Source organism: Malania oleifera, chromosome 10 (genome assembly GCF_029873635.1).
Source record: "Malania oleifera isolate guangnan ecotype guangnan chromosome 10, ASM2987363v1, whole genome shotgun sequence".
Taxonomy (NCBI): domain Eukaryota; kingdom Viridiplantae; phylum Streptophyta; class Magnoliopsida; order Santalales; family Ximeniaceae; genus Malania; species Malania oleifera.
Window position 1 is genome coordinate 41296391 of NC_080426.1, and position 22943 is coordinate 41319333.

Genomic DNA, 22943 nt, shown 5'->3' on the forward strand with positions numbered 1-22943 from the left:
CAAATAGAGTGTCAAGGAGGTCATTAAAAAGGGATGTGAAGAATGAGTTTGTCATAATGAACTCCTGCAACATGGTCCATTAATAATGAGCCCCCAAAAAGTACTTGTCTGAATGCTTAAAAGTCCAATCACATTCCCAACCATCTATCATTTACTGAAGCAATGAATCATAACTTGTATAGAGTTTATGGGAGAAGTAGGCTCTTTGATGGACGGATCTTGTTAGGCATCTAAATTTGGTTCCTCTATACCTAGTACAATCTAGTAAATACCAGTGGCCATTTGTGTTGCACTATGTTAGCCTAAATATAATCACGATATTCTCTAATGGACACTCTTGACCATATTTGAATAACGCATCAAGGAAATAGCCGAAACTAATGACTTGTGTGTGAAACTAATTTTAGCATTTTAGGCTTAACCACTATACAGTAAAGCCCCCAGCCTATGTGCTCAAGTCTTTTCTACCTTTGGCATCTAAGAGGGGATTGAGTCCTACAATTAACTGAGAAAATATCCATATTAGCTGATAAGTGTATAAGACACAAAATTTACCAACATAGCAGCAATGTTGATGCATACCTTCAATTTTGTTGCATCTTCTTTCATGCTTATTTTTAACCTCCTATACAGTCCATGGAGAGGACATTTCTAATTTATACTATTGATAAAAGCATAAAAATCAGTAATGAAGTGTGCATTACTGCATAGGCACTGAAAAACTTAAAAATCTTAACCTTATGTTTTTTAGGATAAAACATTACAAACTTAATACCAGCAAAACAAATATTGTACAAATCTATGAACCCCCCCCCCCCCCCCCCCCCCGGCCAAAAAAAAGAAGGATTTTTTTTTATTCAGCAAAGAATTTAATTTACTGCAACAATAAAAACCCAAAGATTTGTCTTTTCAACCCTTGTATTAAAATAGATCTTCTGAAAACCCCATTCACATGATGCAGATAACCTAAACGATTACCAATTACTCAAATAAATTATGTATGCAAATAATGATGGGTGATAGACTCATGATTAATTTAAATAGTAAACTCAATAAATCATAAAATTTGTTTACCTTTCCTGGATAAAAATGTATACCAAAATCAGATGTAAATCCAGTCCTTTCCTCAAGCCACTTACGAACATATGCCTCTTGCTCTGAAGGTGAGTCAAATATGATGTTTTCAGGGTAAACAAGTGCTTGGTCTTTCGAGGATAACCAAGGAATCACCAATGTAACCCTTTTATCCCCATCTTTTGCAAGATAAGCAGCCCGGAACAAGGGGTTAACAGCAGTTCCAGTCATCCATGGAAGGCTTGCTGTGGTAAATATTGCAAAGTGCTGTTCTTGATCCATTGATCATCAACTTCAACAGTGAGCCAATTTTTTCTATTGATTCTCTTCAAAGATAATCACCATACTGGCAAACCCAAAATTTAGAGAATAACCGACAAATGTTTCAAACTGCATTGATAGAGAAATAAAAAAAATTATCACTAGCATCATTTAATGTCTGGGAAACTGGAGTCAAATGGAAATTATGAAAACAAGAGGAATAAAGAATTAGAAGATGAACTTTAGAACCCCAAGAGCACCACCATCCCAACCCCAAAAAATCTTGAGGCAACATATTATTCATACTCATTAATTTCCTAATTAGACAGATCAGCTAATGTCATTTTTGAGAAGAAATTTCAGAAGTATATGTTTAAGCATTATCACATTTTTTGAAATAAAAAGGAGAAATATTATTAAAAGAGAAAGAATATATATATATATATATAAAAGGTGCATGAGAAACCCTTCTAAGAAAGAAAATGAACAAAAAAGAGAAAAACACAATAAAAAAATAATCTAGCCTTCCAATCAAGCTGTAAATCTGAAAAGCACACCCTCTTAAAACATCCCTCCACAAAAGCCCAAAGCAAAGCCAAATATTGAATCCTATCCCAAAGCAAAGATGAAGAAATCTTTTTCTTGGCAAAGATACAAGTAATCCTCTCCAACCAAATACCCCCACAAAACAGCAAAGTCCCACACTTCCCAACTCCAAACCATTTCCACTCCTGCCAAACCCCACAAAGGAAACAAATCCTCCATTAAATGAGGACACACCCAACTCTCTCCAAACACACCAAAAAACATATTACAAATCTTCCAAGAAAAAGGACAGTGCAAAATGAGATGAGAAACTGATTCTGAACTATCAAAACAAAGAGAGCATGCATCTCGAGATAAATCCTTAGAAGGCCTCCTAGTCTACAACAAATTCTTGGTGTTTACTCTATTAAAAACAACCAACCAAATAAACGCTTTAATCTTCAAGGGAACTTTGGCCTTACAAATACAACCATAAAATTCAAGTGGCATATTTATGTGAATCAAATGATCAAAAAAGATTCATGAAAAAACTCGCAAAAAGAATGAGGAGACCACAACCAAGAATCCTTCCTATTAGAAGGACAAGAACCCTCAAACAAACCCTACACGGCAGAGAGATCATCTACTCCCTGGCTCCCTCTCACTAAAAGACCTATGAAAATAGAAATTCCAAGAAAAAGCATTCCCCTTAATGATCACGAAAGAGGGGAAAAGCCCATTGTGCAACTAGGGTAGGCAGTAAATATAAGAAAAAGAAATGAATAAAGTGAAATCATCCACTCAAAATATCTTCCTAAAATCGAATATGAGACACCTTCAACAACAACAACAAGCCTTAAGGCCCACTAGGTGGGATCGGCTACATGAATCCTTTTTCGTCAATTCACCTGATTGAGAGCATTTTCCTCTACTAGATTAAGAGCAATTAAATCATTTTCACTTCATCATTCCAAGTTATTTTAAGCCTAGCCCTACCCCTTCTCATGCCAAAAACAACAACTAACTCACTCCTCCTCACGGATGCTATACTAGGTCTATGTTTCAAATGCCCAAACCATCTAAGTCGCCCCTCCCTTATCTTATCTTCAACTGGTGATATGCCTAGATTATTACATACATGCTCGATCCTTAATTTATCTTTTGATGTTATACCACTCATCTACCTTAACATTCACATTTTAACAACTTTTACTTTTTTTACATGTTGCTTCTTAGTTGCCCAACATTTTGAACCATAGAGCATAGATGGCCTTGTAGCTGTCATATAAAACTTCCCTTTTCATTTTAAGGGTATTCTACGATCACACAACATGTCTAACGCACTCCCCCATTTTACCCAACTATTTATTTATTACATCCTCTTCAATTTCGCCTTCCACTTCTATAATAGATCCAAGGTAACGAAACCTATAAGTATTATTAATTTCTTGATTAAAAAAAAAAAAGGCAGCCCGGTGCACAAAGATCCCGTGCATGCAGGGTCCAGGGAACGGGAGAACTGCAAAATGGGTCTATAGTACGCAGCCTTACCTTACATTTTTGCAAGAGTTGTTTCCACGCCTCGAACCTGAGACCTCCAAGTCACAGGGCGACAACGTTACCATTGTGCTTAAGCTCCCCTTCTATTAATTTCTTGATTATCAAGTTTAATCTTCTCCCCACTACTCCTCCTTACATTACAAAAATTACATTTCATATATGTCTTCTTACTACTTATCCTAAAACCTTTAGACTTTAAAGTGGTTCTCCAAAGTTCAAATTTAGATTCCACTCCACTTTCATCAATCAAGACAATATCATCTACAAACAACATACACCAAGGGATCTCATTTTGGAAAATCTTAGTAAGCTCATCAATCGCTAAAGTAAAAAGATAAGGACTCAAACTAGAAAACCTTTATTTACACCAACTGTGATTGGAAAATCTCTAGATTCCCCTCCTACAATCCTACTACCAGTCATTACTCCATCATACATATCCTTAATGACCTTAGTATATGTACTACATACCCTCTTCTTTTCTAAGACACACCAAAGAATGTCCCTAGGTACTCTATATCATATGTCTCAAGGTCAATAAAAATATGCAGGCCCCTCTTCTTTTCTCTAAAATTTTCCATTAATCTTCTTAAAAGATAAATAGCTTTTGTTGTCAATCTCCTAAGCATAAAACCAAATTGATTCTTTGAAACCTTCGTTTCTAGTCTTATTCTTTGTTCAAATACTCTATCCCAAAGTTCCATTGTATGACTCATAATCTTAATTCCGCGAAAGTTATTACAATTTTGAATATCGTCTTTGCTTTTGTATAAAGGTATTAACGTGCTTTTCCTCCATTCCTTCGGCATTTTCTTGGTTCCTAGAATAATGATGAATAGATTAGTTAACCATATACTTCCTTTATCCCCTAAATATTTCCAAACTTCAATTGGTTTGTCATTTGGTCCTATTGATTTCCCAATTTTAATCTTTTTCAAAGCCATCTTAATTTCAATTACTCTGATTTTGCGAATAAATCTCCTATTTCTAGACTTTTCCTCATCTATCACTTCCAAGTTCAATCTTTCATTTTGGTTTTCATTAAACAGCTTATCAAAATATCTTCGCTACCTCTCTTTTATGTCTTCTTCTCTACTTAACACATTATCATTCTCGTCCTTTATACATTTTGCACTACCTAAATCTTTGCATTTTTTTCTAACTTTAGCAAGTTTATAAATGTCTCTTTCTCCTTCTTTGTATCTAGTCTACTTATATAAAGTATCATAAGCTCTATGTTTAACTTCTCTAATGGTCTTTCTCGCATTTTTTCTTGCCTCTTCATACTTTTCAAGGTTTTCTATATTTCTAAAACTTTGCCATATTTTATACCAGTTTCTTTTCGTCCTAATGGCTTTTGAGACTTCTTGATCCCACCACCAACTTTCTTTACTATCCCAATATCTTCCTTTAGACTCACCTAAAATCTCTTTTGCTATCTTCATGATAGAGTCAGCCATCTTATTCCAAACAGTATTTGCATCTACATTACCTCCTATTGTCCAATCACACTCTTTGATGTTTTCATCTTTGACATATTTTCTCCCTTCAAACTCCACCACCTAATCCTCCTGTGTTGTTTTACTTTACTTTTTCTCTTCCATTTTTATATCTAAAATTAGGACTCTATGATGTCTAGCCAAACTTTAACCTCGGATAACATTACAATCCTTACAAGATAGACGATCCCCTTCCTAGTTAAGAAGAAATTTATTTGGCTTTTATTTTACCCACTCCTAAAAGTTATTAAGTGTTCTTCTCCTTTTATAAAGCAAGTATTCAATATAACTAAATCGTAAGACATGTCAAAATCTAAAATTTTATAACCGGCCTCATTTTCATCTTCATATCCATGTCCTTCATGTGTCCTCTCATAACTCATATTATCCTTTCCAACGTGTCCATTCAAATCAACTCCTATGAATGTCTTCCCTTGTAAAATATCATTCATATCTTCCCAAAATTATCTTTTAAGATTTTCTAGCTAAGCCTATTTAGGAAGCATATGCACTAATGACATTTACAGCTATCTTAATTTCAATGATCATGTCCCCTATTCTTTTAACATACACTACATTATCTTTTAGGTCTTTGTCTATAATAATTTTCACCCCATTCTTATGTTTCTCTTTTCATGCGTACCAAAATTTAAATCCTGATTTTTCAATTTCTCTAGCTTTCTCCCTTACCCATTTCGTCCCACCCCGTTCTTATGTTTCTCTTTTCCTATGTACCAAAATTTAAATCCTAATTTTTCAATTTCTATAGCTTTCTCCCCTACCCATTTCATTTCTTGAAGGCAAATTAAGTTAATTTCCCTTCTAAAAATTATTTCCACTATTTCCATGCTTTTGCCCATAAGTGTTTTTATATTCCAAGTTGTTAATCTAATATTTGTTTCTTGTACTAACTTTTTAGCCCTTTCCCTTATATATTGACTCGGTCTATTTCTTTCACCCGGGTGGATTTGGTAAGGACTTGTGATGTATAGATAAGACAATTTTTACTCTAGTTGTCCCGTACCTAACACAACCCTTCTCCTTTACCCAGGCTTGGGACCGACTGTGTGTACAAAAATAATTTGTTTTACACAGGCAAAGTGCAAGTTTGAGTTTTTGTTTTTTTTTTTTAATTGTAAACTTGTTTCACATAGACGATACAACAAGAACTAAAAACCCACACCACCTACCCTGAACAATCTAAACATAATGAAAATTAATCTACACTAAAAAAGTATTTCTGAATTTTTTTTTTTAAGAAAAAAACAAGATTTGCAAAAAGAAAACATAAAAAAGCATATGTTAAACCTACAAATCGAAAAAACAATGTCTACATGCATATGTTAAGTCTCCAAAAAGGAAAACACAAAATCCACTCTAATAACCAACAATTGAGGAGAGAGGGAAAAAAATCAAGAGAGGAGAAGATCTCACCGGCGGCTAAAAACAGCAAGGTTGAATTACAGGCAAAAGTTCGGTGCCCCAGTAAAAAGAGCAGTGACAACCAACTGAAAATATGCAGTAAGTACCCATTGACACCAAAAATTTAATGCCAATAACAAAACCAATCGAAGAATATGAAGAGCAACAAGGGATTGCAGGAATTCTTCAATCCAAAATCAAGATTGGCGATAAAGTAATCAACAATGTCAAGGTCACCTCTCGCACCACTCACGCCGCCTCACATCAACAGTGATCTTGCAAATTTTCTTTTGGATTCAGCAGAAAGAATTTTCAGATTGTCTCCAACACAGCTTAACCCCCAAAAAAAAATCCATTATCAATTCGTGGTCTTCAATTGAACCGTTCCCAAATTCTCGCAAACAACTCCGCCCCAAATCAGCCTCTACATTGTCAAATTTTATCCCTTGTAGGAATCTGACCATGCCAATCTACAACAATTTGAGGTCCCTGAAACTCAAAACCAGGTTCTTGATGACGGTCTTGAACCAAAATGACTAAGAATTTTTTCCTTGCAGAAACTCACGACAAAGCTCTGCAACAGGAGAGGTTGGCAGGTGAGGATTTCCTTAAAGCCTTGTTTCAAGTTTAATGATTCAAGAATTCCTTGCAATCGATCTTCGCCAAAACACAAGGTTCTTGCAGGGATTTCCTTCAAAAGAAAGAAAGATGGAACCAAAATTTAGAGAGAATTTAAGAAAAGAGAGACAGAGAATGTTACTCATAGCTACAGTATAAAGACAACAAAATCTTAGAAAGGCCCGACCTCGACTCTCCCAAGAAGTTTCAGGTATTAATTAGTTCGTGATCTCTTCGGTGATAAAGAGTTCAAGGAGGACCATCTACACTGTAGAAGACAGCTGGAGTGCAGTGTTGCAAAGCCAGCAGCATACAGATGGGCCTTTGGCTCCTTATGGCAGAAAGAGAGAGAATAATTGCAGCTGGAGATTGACAAATTGGAGGTGGCTTAAGTCAACCTTTTGCGATGAGCATCGAAGGGAAAAGCAGGAGAGAAATATATGATCCACTTGAGATGGGCAATCAACTAAAGAAGACGGCCGGCTGTAGATGGCAGATCAAAGATGGGCCTGTAACTTCTTGCAGCTTCTTGATACAGCACATCGCATATAAAGTTCAGCTACCACTGGTGCACACAGAGCCAGACCTTGGACTCCTCTTGATCTTCCAAGATCAAATCTTGAAACAGAATCTCTTGTGAACAATTCTAATTATTATTCACAAGAATTTTCTACCCAAAGATTAAAAAAAAAAATCAAATAAGAAAACTCCTCTTTTAAACCCTTTCCATCATACTTGATTGAACACTTCAAGTTTGCTAGCTCACACTGACCTATCTTGTGGGATCAAACAACCAGAGTCCACAAGCCCATATGCAAAAGTTGTTAAGCTTCCAAAAGAAAATTTAGTAAATAGGATAAAAAGAGAGTAGAGTTGTGAAATACAACCACGAAGAACTCTCAAAGGAACATCTTATCCCCATATTTGCATCACACATTTCCACACATGCCAAATTTGCTATTAAAATCTTTGCGCCAAATAGGAAACCACCACAACCATTTACCCAAAAAAGTGATGTTTTTAGATAAAAAGTTACCAAGACTCAAACCGCCTTCTTCCTTAGACCTACACATTACCTTCCAACTAATCAACTGATCCTTCTTCTTTTGATGCAACTCAGCAATCTTTATGCAATTTTTTTTGTCTATATCAAGTGTTGTTATTTATGGGTGCCAGGGTATTTCTATAATTTCTCAACTTTGGGGTTTGTTTCAGTCAAATTAGCTTTTGAAGGCCATCTTGTAATATTCAGGAGATACTTCTAAGATGGGAGTTCTTTTGGTGAGGCTTTAGAAGATAAGTGGCATTTAGAGAGGCTTGTGAGCAAAATGGGAGTTGGCTTCTCTTGGAAGCCTTGGAGTTTGTATAAGTAGGAGCCTTCAACTACTTCTCTAGCAGGTTTTTGGCATTTGTCTTTGACAAGATTTCTCCACAGAGCTCAGCTCCAAGCCATCTAGGTTGTGAAGATTTGGAGGCTTGGGTTCTGAGGATTTGACCGTGTGGTGCCTACCAGTCCCTCCATCGTTGCTAAAGGTGCAATAGACTAGCAAAAAGCCACTTTTACTATTCATTGTTATTCTGAAACATTGCCAAAACAGGTAGTTCTTCAGATTTAGTGTAGTTTTGAGGTTTTTGCACCTATAACTTAACATGGACTTTTATTTAGCCTTGGGCTTGATATTTCTTTATTGTTTTCTTAAATCTCTGCGAAGTGTCATATTGTATTGAGCACTGATCTGAGGATTAAGTTGTTGTTGTGCCTAGAAATTGCCCTATCTGCTGGACTGAAATTCACAGCAGTAATCTCTTCACTGTTTTAAGGATTTAGTAGTTATTTGAATCAAAGAAGGTTGTTAAAATACTACTCTGAAATCTCAGTCTTTATTTGTGAATGTATGTTCAATTCCTACACCCTGAATTAGTGTAATTCTCTCAACTACCACAGTTATTATTGACATCATTTTGATTGTACAAACACAAAGCAACTTCTAAATGAGGGTATTACTTGGAAAGGGAAATTTAGCAGTAGATTTTTGTACAAGCCAGGACCAAGCGCTTCCCACTACACCAAAAGCAAATGACAGATTGAAGACCTTTTGTAAGTGAGTGCAATCAATACTCTAGTAATCAAAATAAATAAATATCATATCAAATATTTTCATTACAAAAGTTTCAAAAAAAATACATCTTAAATTTTCTGCCACAAAAATTCAAAAACTAGAAATATTTCACACTTATCTTAAAAGAGTTTACATGCTTTGGAATTGCTCCATAATCAACTGATTTTAAATAGTGTTGAACGTTTTTCTCACTTAATATATCTAATCAAACAGTCACTCATTCAAGCACCTCCCCTCTCCATTATGAAACCAATCCTTCACAATATTATCATGTTCACTTTTCGGAAGACATTTGGGTAGGGAGTTCTTTGCTTCGCTCATCTTTTGCCGTTTGTTTAGATTGTCCTCTTTGGACCATGAATCTATTCTTTCATTCTTTATTTCTAATGGAACTGATTTCTATTGGGATTTCCATTTTTGTAGGGCTCTTAATGATAGGAAGGTTTTTCAGAGCTTGCCTCCTTATGAAATTTGTTGGATGGTAGGCTCCTTGCTGAAAGGAGAGAGTATTGTTTATCGATTCTTGATTCTTCTAGGGAGTATTCTTGTAATTCTTTATTTGAGCATTTAACCAAAAATAACTTGTCCTTCCAGCCTCATAGATCCATTTGGAAAGCTAAAATCCCCTCTAAAATTAAAGCTTTTATTTGGTCAGTTGTTCTTAATAAAGTTAACACAGTAACAATCTATTGTTGCAGAGTAGAAGGCTTTCCAAGGATCTATCTCTGGATGTATGTTCTCTTTGCTTCCAAAATCCAAAATCTTCTTCTCACATATTCCTTCATTGCTCCCTTTCTTGCAGGGGGTAGAATAATCTTTTTGGCCAATTTGGAGAGAGTTGGTTGTGTATACAGCCGGTGGAGGATTTGTTGCCTAGCTACTATTGTACAGGTTTCTGAAGGGGTAAACATGCTTTGGCGCTATGGAAGGTGCAATTTTTGCAGTTTTGTGGGAGGGGGGGTTTCGTTGGACATAAATGCTCATAATTTTACTGGGAAGAGAATGTCTTCGACATATAAATAAAGTATCAGGCTTCCTTGTGGGTTTTTGTAGCTAATGTTTCAAAGAGGTCTCTCTTTCTGATCTACCAAGTCACTGGTTATCTGGGCTGTTTTGATTTATTTTGTTTCTTTTCTCTTTTTCTTGTATCTTTTAATGAGGATTTCTCATGCACCTTGTACTTCTTCTACTTCATAATAAATTCTTCTTTTTTATATCCAAAAAAAAATTTTAAACGTCAGAAGTGCCCATGCAAATTGTTACGAAATTAAGTCCCATGACTACATAAGTGATTTGCATATTACTAGTGCACATTCTTCTGTGGACATGAGCCATGAATATTCTCAAAATAAGGCCATAGACTTGTCTTTAGTGACCCTAAACACTGTTGAAGCCTCAGGGCCAGAGATGGACCTTGACGTGTCACTAACCTTGATTGTTGAGACTTGCAATGAACTTCAAGATGAGTCAGCAACTACTAGGAAAGATACGTTTGCCAATGACCTTGCTCTTCAACCTTAATTTTCCATTTCTATCCCAAAGAGCAAGGAACAATTGGTTGCTCCAGAGTTGGTTCAAAATTCTTCAAATCATGGATCCTATGGTTGAAAATTCCCTTGAGATCATTTCTCCTCCATCCAATAAACTTGTGCCTTTATCCCTCACATATTCTCCATCCACATCTTCCTTAACCAAATCTAGTGAAACATGTCCATCTCCATCATCCTAGAATATGGACAGAATGCATATTTGCTTGAGCTGCTAAAGGATTCGAATATTAAAGTGATCTCCTGTTTGGAAGAGTTATTATTTATCAGGGGATATTGCAGCCTTCTATGCTACTTGCAGTTGGAGGATCTTCTAGATACTCTGCAATGGTGATGGACAATGTGTGTGTCTCCTCTTGATTTGCCTATATGTCTAACTTTGTTCGTGTTGAAATGTGGAAAAGAAAACTGAATATTCCACTCACTTATGAAAAAGATTACATTCCCTTTAAATAGATGATAATTCTCATCTAATTACTAGGGATATTTACAACCTACTGAAAATAGAATATCTTATTTAAAATGGAAAGCAGTAAAATAGGAAAGACTATCTACAAAATCGGATAACAAATCCCCTAGGATCGTGGAACCAAAAATAGCTAACAAATCAACTGATTTGTTAGCTGTAAATCTCCTAAAGATCAGCCTCTAATAAAGGTTGACAGATATCTAATAATTCTACACTCCCCCTCAAGTTGAGCTGTAAATATTGATTATGCCCAGCTTGGAACTCAGATCATCAAAATTCTTTCTTAGCAGAGCCTTGGTAAGGATATCAATTGTTTGAGACATGTAGGCACATACAACATCTTGATTATTCCTTCCTCTATTTTTTCTTTTATGAAATTTCAATCAATCTCCACTTGTTTTGTTTTATCATGACGCACTGGGTTTTTTGCAATGCTGATGGTTGACTGATTGTCACAAAACATCTTCATGGGTTCTTCACCTGAAATCTTTAATTCCTTTAGAAGCCTTGTTAGCCATCTTCCTTCACAGATGTCACGTGTCATTGCCCTGAATTCAGCTTCTGCACTGCTTCTTGACACAACTGATTGCTTCTTAGTTCGCCATGTAACTAGGTTTCCCCACAGATATGTGCAATACCTAGAAGTTGACCTTCAATCATGTATTGATCCTGCCCAATCTGCATCACTGAATTCTTCAATATCTCTTCTTTGATTCTTCTCAAAAAATAATCCTTTGCTTGGTGTTAGCTTCAGATATCGTAGGATTCTATAAACTACCTCCATACGTTCTTCATTGGGATTGTTCGTGAATTGACTCACCAAATAGATAGAGAAGCCAATATCAGGTAGTGAGACAAATATATAAATTTTCCAACTAGTCTTTGATATCTGCCTTTATCCACTGGTGCATTGTCTTCCTTGGCTCCTAGTTTGGTTGTTGAATCCATAGGAGTATCTGTTGGCTTGCATCTGCGCATCCCAGTCTCTTTCAAAAGATCTAGAACATATTTCCTTTGGGAGACAAAGATTGCCTTCCTTGACCGTGCCACTTCCATGCCTAGGAAGTATTGAGATTCCCAAGGTCCTTGATTTTGAATTCTTTAGCTAGAAGACTTTTGAGACTACCCATTTCCTCCTCATAATCTCCCGTTAGAATGATGTCGTCCACATATACAATGAGGATAGAAATTTTTCCTTCAGGAGAGTATTTAACAAATAGTGTATTATCTTATTGACATTGAGAATAGCCATACCTCCTAACTACCTTTGTGAATCTCTCGAACCCAGTTCTTGGGGATTGCTTGAGCCGATATAAAGATCTTCCGAGTTTGCAGACTTTGTTGTGCGTAGTTTGTGTCTCGAATCCAAGAGGAATTTCCATGTAGACTTCTTCAGCTAGGTCTCCATTGAGGAAGGCATTCTTGACATCTAGTTGGTGAAGAGGCCAGTCTAAATTTGCTACCAAAGATAAGAGGACCCGCACTATATTAAACTTGGCTACAGGGGCAAATGTCTCTTCGTAGTCAATTCCATATGATTGAATGAATCCCTATGCTACCAGCTGAGCTTTGAATCGGTTAACACTTCCATCTTCATTGTATTTCACAATGAATATCCATTTGCAACCTACTGGACGTTTTCCAGTTGGTAATTCTGTGATCTCCCATGTTCCATTCTGATTTCTTCCCAAACAGCAGACTTCCATTCGGGTGTACCGAGAGCCTCTAGCATGTATTAGGAACCTGGATTTTGTCGAGGTTGGCAACAAAAGATCTAAAATTCGATGATAGCCCCTGATATGACACAAACGTGTATATTGGGTGTTTTGTGCATGATCTCACACCTTTTCTCACAGCAATAGGACAATCACTATCATCATTAGTTAACTCATTATGGGAAGTCTCAGGATTAGAGTTACCTGATGAATTTTCACTTGATCTAGGGCTCGGATCAGACTCTTGGATTTGCTCAAGGGATGCTTGTTGTTCTATCTCCTTTTGGTTCCTTCTCCTCATTAATAGGTAATCAACTCATCATTTTTGGTTGGTTGAATAGTGTCTAGATGCTGATGTTTCACAAGAGATTCTAAGAAGGGGTGTGAAGGAGAAGTGGAGTCAGTAGTTGGAATAGATTTAGAAATTTGTGATAGGTGAGAAGGGCCGGAATCAGAAGAAGGGTCAGATAACTCTTCAATATCCCAAAGCTGGAATTCCTGTGTAATCTCCCCCTAAGTTTCAAATTTGGGATAATATGGTTGTTGCTCAAAAAAGGTGACATCCATGGAGTGATAATATCTTTTAGTAGGTAGTGAATAGCATTTATAATCCTTTTGGTTTGGAGAGTACCCGAGAAAAATGCACTCAAGGGCTTTAGGATCAAGTTTACCCCGAGGTTGATTATGAACATGAACAAAAGCTGAGCACCAGAATACTTTGAAGGGAATAGTGGAGATGACTCGAGTATTGGGAAAGGACTGAAGTAGAGTTTGACAGGGAGTTTGGAATTTGAGAACGCGAGAGGGCATCTAGTTTATGAGGAAGGCTACAATGAGAATGACTTCACCCCAAAAGTGTTTCGGTACATGTGTAGAGAACATGAGGGAGCGGGCAACATCTAGTAGATGTCGGTTTTTTTCTTTCGACAATTCCATTTTGCTGAGGAGTGTCAACACAGGAACTTTGGTGTATTATACCTTGACTCAAGAGATAATCATCAAGAATGGATTTGAAATATTCTTTGCTTGGAATTGTGTTTGGATCATGGTGTTAAAATTTTTGAAGATCTGGCCTGCCTCTGACTTTTCTTTCATGAGAAATATCGAGGTAAGTCTAGTGTGATCATCTATAAAAGATATAAACAAGCGAGATCCAGTAATATTCTTGATCCTAGATGGTACACATCACTATGAATCATTGAAAAGGGTTGGGATGCTTTCTAGGGTTGGTTGGGATAAGAGTTGCGAACATGTTTTGAAAATTGACACATCTCACACTGAAAATCATTTGGATTTTTACTATTGAATAATGAAGGAAAGAGTTTCTCTAGATACAAGAAATTTGGATGTCCTAACCTATAGTGCCCAACATAATTGCACTATCATTATTAGAACGAATGACAAAAAAATAACTTTGACTTACAGACACTAAACAATCGGATTTGTGAGTTGTTCCTTGAGGAGGATCATTAACCTCGAGAAGATAGAGCACCGAACACATCTTAGCACTGCCAAACATCTATCCCGAATTCAAGACCTAAAATTCACACATATTTGGGAAAAATTTAACAACACAATTGAGATCCAAAATGAGTTTACTAATAGACAGTAAATTGCAATCCAAATTTGGCACTAACAGAACTAAGTTGAGTGTTAGGTTCTTTAAAATTTTAACAGAACCTGTACCAGCCACCTTTGAGAGTGAACCATCTGCTATCCTGACTGTTAAATTTTCATAACAGGGACTATAAGTAGAAAAAATATGGTCCGATGGTCCTAAGTCTATAATCCATGGACCTAGCTTCTCCTTTTTAACATTAAGAGCACTTAAAAATTTACCTCTGTGTGCCAAAGAACCGGTACCAACCACAGTAGTAGGTAGGGGTAAGCAAACGGTCGGTTCGGCCAAATTCGGTTAATTAACCAAATTAATCGAAAATTTCGATTAAAGAATAATGTTAATCGAACCGACCGAACCGTTGGGCCTCACCGAACTGAACCCAACCGAATTTCTTTTTCGGGTAATTCAGTTAACCGAATTTAACCATGAAACGAGGGAAGGGGGGGAAGTCAAGAAGGTGTATCCAGAACGAGGGAAGGGGGGAAGCCAAGAAGGTGTATCTAGATTCCAGACTAACGCGAAGAAGAGGTGGTTAGGGAGACGATTGGGCTCGTGCGAGCTTGATGCTAGCGAGGAGGAGTCGGGGGTGGTTCTCGGTGAACTGATCTGTGCGCGAGAGAAGAAAAATGAGAATGAGAAGGAGCTTGTGTACTGGTGACGATGGTTGGCAACGGCAATGGTGATGGGCGCAGGCGATGGCATCGCGTGAAGATGGTGGTGCGGAGGACTGAGCAAGAGAGAGGCAGTGACTCAGTGAGGGCCTTTTGACTTATGAGAGCAATGACTGTGTTGGTGACGATGGCCAGCGACAGCGATGGCGATGGCATCGCATGAAGATGGTGGTGCAGAGCGGAGCGAGAGAGAGGCAGTGAGGGCCTTCTGAGTTCTGACTTCTGAGAACAGTGAGAGTGTGAGACTGAGAGGGAATAAGTGAATAACCGGATTTTAATTTACTAATTTATATTTAAAATTAAATAAATTATTTAATCGGTTAACCGAATTAATATTCTCTATTCACCGAACCAAAACTCGATTCACCGAAATATTGGAAAGCATAACCGACCGACCGAACTAGATTTTTTAACCAAACCGAACTGACCAATTTCGGTCGGTTAATTAGGTTAATTCGATTTTCCTCGAATTATGCTCACCCCTAGTAGTAGGGGCTGCTAAAGATTGGCTAAACATTTTTTGCAACAATTCTGGGACAATGGCTGAACTGCTGCTATTACCTGAGACCATGGTTTCCTAATTGGTGGTGACGTCTAAGACTGAAAAGGTGGAGTCGAGTCTCCCAGTGGCCATACCGTATTTAATCATATGGGAAGATTAGGGTTCAAAGGATGCTCTGATACCATGTTGAAATGTGGAAAAGAAAACTGAATATTCCACTTACTTATGAAAAAGATTACATTCTCTTTAAAATAGATGATAAATCTCATCTAATTACTAGGGATATTTACAACCTACTGAAAATAGAATATCTTATTTAAAATGGAAAGCAGTAAAATAGGAAAGACTATCTACAGAATCGGGTAACATGCTACCCAAATCCCCTAGGATCATAGAACCAAAAATAGTTAACAAATCAACTGATTTGTTAGTTGTAAATCTCCAAAAGATCAGCCCCTAATAAAGGTTGACAGATATCTAATAATTCATAGTTCCCATTCATGGAGTTAAAACTACTAGTCTACTACACCATTTCAGAACTTGAAGTTGAGTTTTATCTAACAATGGAAGTTTGATGGAGAACCACCAATGGAGAACTATAGGTACTTATTTGGTAGCTAGGATGTTTATTTTAGTTTGGGAAAGTATGTGGTTATTTTAGAAATTCAGCTAGTTTTGGTTTGTTTTGTGTATTTTAAGTACTTTGGGATTATTTTGTTATTACATGTTTTAGTCGGGCTTATTTTGTAATTAATTGTTTGTTGCAATGTGGGGTATATAAGTTGTGTGTGTAATGTATGAAACAGTTGTTGATTTGAATCCAGAATCCCTACAGTTTCTCCATCTCTCTCTCCTCTTCTTCTCTTCTTCTCTTTTCTGCTTCTTTCAACTAGTCTACTCTCTCCCATAATTTTTTCAATCTCTCTCTATTTCTAAGTTTCTGTTGCTCTCCTACATCAATCAAGTATGCTCATAATAAGAGGGATCATTTTGTCAATTGTAATGAACTAAGGAGACCCTAAGTTAGAAAGGAGTTTGGGACTTGGAAATTTGGTGTCTAAAAACAGCTCTCTTGTAGGAAAATAGTTATGGTCCTTATGAAAGTTCACATTGGAGGCTGATCCCTCATGGCGCAAGGTTACAAGAAGCAAGTATGGTAACGTTGAAATGCACAGGATGTTAGAGGTAGTGATAATTCTTCTAGTGTGCATCCTTGGAAGTTTGTTTCTCAAGTTGCTTATTTTTCCATTCCTCTTACTCATTCCAAGCTTGGTAGTGGTAATAATATTTGAGTTTGGGAAGTTTTGTGGGTGGGTGAGGTTTCTTTGGAAGCCTTGGTCACTCTCCTTATACTTTCTTATGTTCATAACACTCCCATCACATCCTTTTATATGGAGGGGACTGTCTTGATATTTCCATTCTCTTCAAGAATCCTAATGAAAAAGAGGTTGATTTTTGTGATTTTTGGACTCTTTCCTTCCTCGATCAAGGCATGATTTACATATTTGGTAAGGGGATCATTCTAGTTCTTTTTCCTTTAAATCTTTCTTTCTTCACATACTAAAACCTTCATCTAGATGTCCTTTTCCTTTGAATGATGTTATATGGAAGGCTAAGGTTCCCTTAAAGAGCAAAACATTTACTTGGACTTTGAGATTCAACAAGATTAATATGTATGACCCGCTGTAGGTGAGGATACCCTACAAGGCTAGTAGTTCACATACTTGCATTAAGTGTTTTGAGTCTATTTGTACGTTTTTACACAATACAGGGTGTCTAAACAGATTTGAGCAAAACTTACTTTTATTTTTGGGTAGCACCGCGTGCAGTAAATGACTTCACGTAGGTGCAATTTGGGGGTCTAGGAAAAGTTGGTGAGATAGAAATTTGTGAAATGTGTTGTCCGTGCTATTTTTTGGATTCTAGGGCTTACCAAGTCCGGGTAAAGGAGGAGGGTTGCGTTAGGTTGCTGACAACTAGCGTAAAATTTGTCAGATCACTATGATATGAATCCTTACTGAATATTTGCTGGGGTGTCCCCTACGAGCGACGTGTTGCACTTGAACCACCTGGGTGTAGCGAAAAGTGGATGAGGGTGGGCTAGGTTGTCGCCCCAAAGCGACGGGCCGTGTCGGCGCCCAGGTATGGTATCAAATATGCAAGGATTCCTGCATCATTCTAAATGTGGGCAGGTAAAGACATTAGTTCAGGAAATTAGGATTAGATTAGCAATTGGAATATAGGGACACTTACGAGTAAAAACATGGAAATTGTGAATACAATGATTAGAAGAAGAATTAATATAATTTGCCTTCAAGAAACTAAGTGGGTGGGGGAGAAAGCTAGAGAAATCGATAAATCAAGATTTAAACTTTGATACACTGGAAAAGAAAAACATAAAAAATGGAGTAGTCATTATTATAAACAAAAACTTAAAAGATAGCGTTGTGAATGTAACTAGAGTAAAGGATAGAATTATAAAAATCAAGATGGTATTAGGACAAGAGATAATAAATATCATTAGTGCTTATGCTCCTCAAGTTGGCTTAACAGAAAATCTTAGGAGACAATTTTGGGAAGATATGGATAGTATTATACAAGGCATACCAGGGACTGAGAAAATATTTATAGGAGGAGATCTGAATGGACACGTTGGAAGAAATAATAAAAATTATGAGAGGATACATTGAGGATATGGATATGGAGACAAAAATGAGTCAGGAGAGATGATCTTAGACTTTGCTATGTCATATGATTTTAGTATAATGAATACTTGTTTTAAGAAGAGAGAAGAACACTTAATAACCTTTAAAAGTGGACAAAATAAAAGTCAAATAGAATTTTTTTAACTAGGAGGGTAGATCGTTTATCATGCAAGGATTGTAAAGTTATTCCAGGTGAAAGCCTAACCACACAACATAGAGTCTTAGTGTTAGATATATGTATTAAAAAATGGAAGAAAAAGGATAAAATAAACCAGTATAGGAGAACTAGACGGTGGAACCTAAAAGGAGAAAATATAATAAAATTTAAAGATAAAATGATCAAAGATGGGGATTGGATCGTAGAGGATGGGACAGATACAAATACTCTTTGGAATAGATTAGCTAGTTCTATTAAAAAAAATAGCAAAAGAGATTTTAGGTGAATCAAGGGAAAGATTCTCGAATAGCAAAGAAAGTTGGTGGTGGGATAAAGATGTACAAAAAATCATAAAGACAAAAAGAATTTGATATAAAACGTAGCAAAAATATAGAAATAGAGAAAACTTTGAAAAATATAAGGAGGCAAGAAAATATGCAAAAATGGCCGTTAGTGAAGCTAAATATAAATCATTTAATAGTTTGTATGATAGATTTAGTACAAAAGAAGGGAAAAGAGATATATTTAAACTTGCTAAAGCTAGAGAAAGGAAGAGCAAGGACTTACGAAATGTAAAATGCATGAAAAGTGAGGATGATATTGTCTTGGCTAAGGACAAAGATATTAAAGAAAGATGGCGAAGTTACTTTAGTAAGTTGTTTAACGAAAATCAAACAGAAGGCTTAAACTTAGAGTTGTCAAATGAGAAAAAGACTAAAAATATAAGATTTATTCGCAAAATTAGAGTTAACGAAGTTAAGTTTGTACTAAAAAAGAGGAAAAATAGAGAAGCTATGAGACCAGATAACATCCCAATTGAAGTTTGGAAATGCTTGGGTGATAACGGAATTATATGGTTAACTAATTTATTTAATACAATTGTAAAAACTAAGAAAATGTCAAATGAATGGAGGAAAAGCACTTTAATACCTACATATAAAAATAAAGGAGATATTCAAAATTGTAATAACTATCGTGGAATTAAACTTATGAGTCATACGATGAAGCTATGGAAAAGAGTTGTTGAACAAAGATTAAGGTTAGAAACGAAGATCTCAGAAAATCAATTTGGTTTTATGCCTGGGAGATCTACCACAGAAACTATTTATCTTTTAAGAAGATTAATGGAAAAGTTTAGGGAAAAGAAGAGGGACTTGCATATGATAGTTATTGACCTGGAGAAAGCATATGAGGGAAGTTCTATGGTGGGTTTTAGAAAAAAAGGGTATATGTTGTAGGTATACCGATGTCATGAAGGATATGTACGATAGAGTAATGACTAGTGTAAGGACTATAGATGGAGAAACTAGAGAATTTCCAATTACCATAGGTGTACATTAAGGATCTGCTTTGAGTTCTTATCTTTTTGCTTTAGTGATAGACCAATTGACTAAGAGTATTTAAAAGGAGGTTCCATGGTGTATGTTGTTTGCAGATAATATTGTATTAATTAACGAAACTAGAGATGGAGTAGAGGCTGAATTAGAATTATGGAGAGAAACTTTGGAATCTAGAGGCTTTAGGATAAGTAGAAATAAAACAAAATATATGAAATGTAATTTTAGTAATGATAGGAGGAATATTGGAGACAAAGTTAAACTTGATGATGAATAAATAAATAGCACTTGTAGATTTCGATACCTTGGATTTATTATGCAAGCTAAAGGAGAAATTGAAGATGATGTAATGCATAAAGTTAAAGCAGGTTGGGTAAAATGGAGAAGTGCTTCAAATGTGCTATGTGATGGTAGAATACCCTTAAAATTGAAAGGGAAGTTTTATAGGACAGCTATAAGACCAGCTATGCTATATGGATCAGAATGTTGGGCGACGAAGAAACATAATATCCAAAAAGTAAAAGTTGCCGAGATAAGGATGCTTAGATGGATGAGTGGTATAACATTGAAAGATAAATTAAAGAATGAACATATTCGTGATAAGTTAGGTGTAGCTCCTATAGAAGATAAGATAAGGGAGGAACAACTCAGATGGTATGGACACTTGCAACGTAGGCCTTATAGTTCACCTGTGAGGAAAAGTGACTTAATTACTGTGGGGGGCAGTAGAAGGAGTAGGGGTAGACCTAAAATAACTTGGGAGGAGATAGTAAGTAAGGATTTAATATCCTTGAATCTATCAAAAGAAATGGTCCATGATCGCATAAATTGGCTGAAAATTATTCATATAGCCAACCCCACTTAATGGGACTAAGGCCTGGTTTTGTTGTTGTTATTGTTGTATGGCTTGAGAAAAAAGCAAGGGTTTTTAATAGCAAGACAATATCTTTATGGAATAGAGTTGCTTTCCCAGATCCTTCTAGGGTGCTTCCTTCAGGTGTGTTCTGGGAATTTGGGGGATTTCTCTGTCTAATTTGCAAAGGGACTGCAGGACTGCCCTTTTGTAGTTGGTTTTAGATTTGCATAGGAGGATGTCTCATTCCCCAAATCTTATATTTCTCTCTTCTCACATCAGTGATTTCTTTATCAGAAAAAAAAAAAATTAAATCATATCTACAATTTGGTACTTGAGAAGACAGTTTTGCTCAATCATTGGACTCCTTATAAGTAATTTATCACCAGCTATTAACAAGACAACAACAAAAATACTCACTACACCAAGTAAAAATTTATAAATAAATAGATATTTTACAGAAAAAACATAAAACAAGAAATTTTTGGAGAATGTCATTCATCAACTAATAGCAATTAATAACGTGAGAAAAAAATATATGTTTTGCTGCTAAAAAACTTATCATACCAGAAACTCAGGAATTAATTCTACCAATTCAATTTAATTCTGCTTCCGCAGACAAACAAAAAAACATCATAAAAAAAAAAAAAAAGATATCAATTCTATCAATTCATAATGACAAAAAATAAATAAACAAATAAAACACACACACACAAACAAAAAATTATGTTTTTAGAGCCAAAAACAAATTAATAACCCAAGCTATTTCTCTAGAAAGGAACATTAAAAATTCAGAATAAACCAATTTTTCGTTCGAAGAAAGATACAACTTGTTAGTTTAAATTAAACTAAGAGCAGAAGAAATATCATTAAAATTCAAAAACGTGGGAAATGGAGCCGATTATGGCTGGATCCTAAAAACAGGGTAAAACAAAGCAAAACAAATGAGCACATTAGGACAGCAGGGATACATTCCGAACAAAGAACAAGGAAAAATATGGAAAAGCAAGACAAATTATCATCGTCATTCTCGAGAATGAACAGAAATAAAATCAGTCACCTGGAAAATTGGGGCTGTTGTGTGTATTTCAGCTCACTGCTAATTCTATTTTCAGATTTTAATCAAAGCATCAACTACAATCACACCTAAACGAAAATCCGTTTATTTTAATGTGTGCCTAAGTAATAACCCTGAACAAAAAAATATATGTTCATCAATCCAATATTCAGCAAAATATAAACATAAACATGCCACAAGCACAATCCACAAGAACACATTTACGGATCAAAAATTGGCTCACTTTGGGACATACTATATTAAATCCGGCGGAAATAATATACATACACAGATTTTCCCTTTCTTGGCTTACCAATCTCCTCTGGAAATCAGTTCAAAAACGACCCAAGAAAGCCCCTCTTCGCACCTGCGAAGAACCTAGGCTTCTTCCTATCCTTCTCCCTAATTTTTCTAAAAGAAACCCTCTCAAGAAATTAGATATGTGCATTACCTCCCCTCTATCTGAGCGTGCACCTCCGCTGGAGGCTGGAGATACCCTACGACGCCCCTCCTCCTGCCTGCTCCTTCTCTCGCGCGCAGGTGAAGGATCTCTCTCGGCTGCAAGTCCCTCGCGTGCGCTGAAGACTCTCGCCGGCTGTGGAAGAAGACTCGTTGCAGACGTGTGTCACGCTGGGGAAGACTCGCGCCGGTTGTGAAGGGGAAGATCTCCTGCGCTCGGGATGAAGAAGAAGACTAGCTGCGGCTCTGCATGAGTCTCTCGCGGCTGGAGAACAGAAATCCTTCTGGAGTTTTTTCCTTATTATTAAATTAAAATAAAATATTAAATAATATTTTATTTGAAAAAAAATTTAATAAATTAATATCAGGTAATCTTGCAACTTGATGGCAAGATTTCAATTCTTGGGAAATTTGATTTCTTGTTGTCTTTCTTATTTATTTAATTAAATCTCCCAGGATTATATGAACAAAATATTTTTTACCTTCTTAAAAAAAGATAAGCATTTTTAAAAATAAACTCTATTTAATAAAAAATAAAATATATTTAATAAAAAAATGTAAACAAAAATATTATTACCTTATAAAAGAAGACAAGTATTTTTAGAAATAATAATTTCAATAAAATTTGATAAATCAACTTTTAATGGAAATTAAAATAAAACGATCATGTGAATTTAAAATATAATTCAAATAAATATATTTGCAAAATTTTAAAGAATTTTAAAAATATTAAAAAATATTTTTTTTACTATTTTTCAATTATTTGCAAAA

At 35.9% G+C, this 22943-nt stretch overlaps 1 protein-coding gene across 1 annotated transcript in view; it reads right to left on the minus strand.

Moving 5' to 3' along the window:
* The window catches only part of LOC131166230 (digalactosyldiacylglycerol synthase 2, chloroplastic), a 37969-nt gene extending 15498 nt beyond the window's left edge, over positions 1-22471 (minus strand). Inside the window, exons 1-2 of the mRNA XM_058124578.1 lie at positions 22165-22471; positions 1075-1464 (exon numbers count right to left, since the gene is read on the minus strand). Coding sequence (XP_057980561.1) covers positions 1075-1356 — 282 coding nt within the window. The 5' untranslated portion in view covers positions 1357-1464; positions 22165-22471. The remainder of the gene's footprint in view (positions 1-1074; positions 1465-22164) is intronic.
* Positions 22472-22943: the final 472 nt, after the last annotated feature.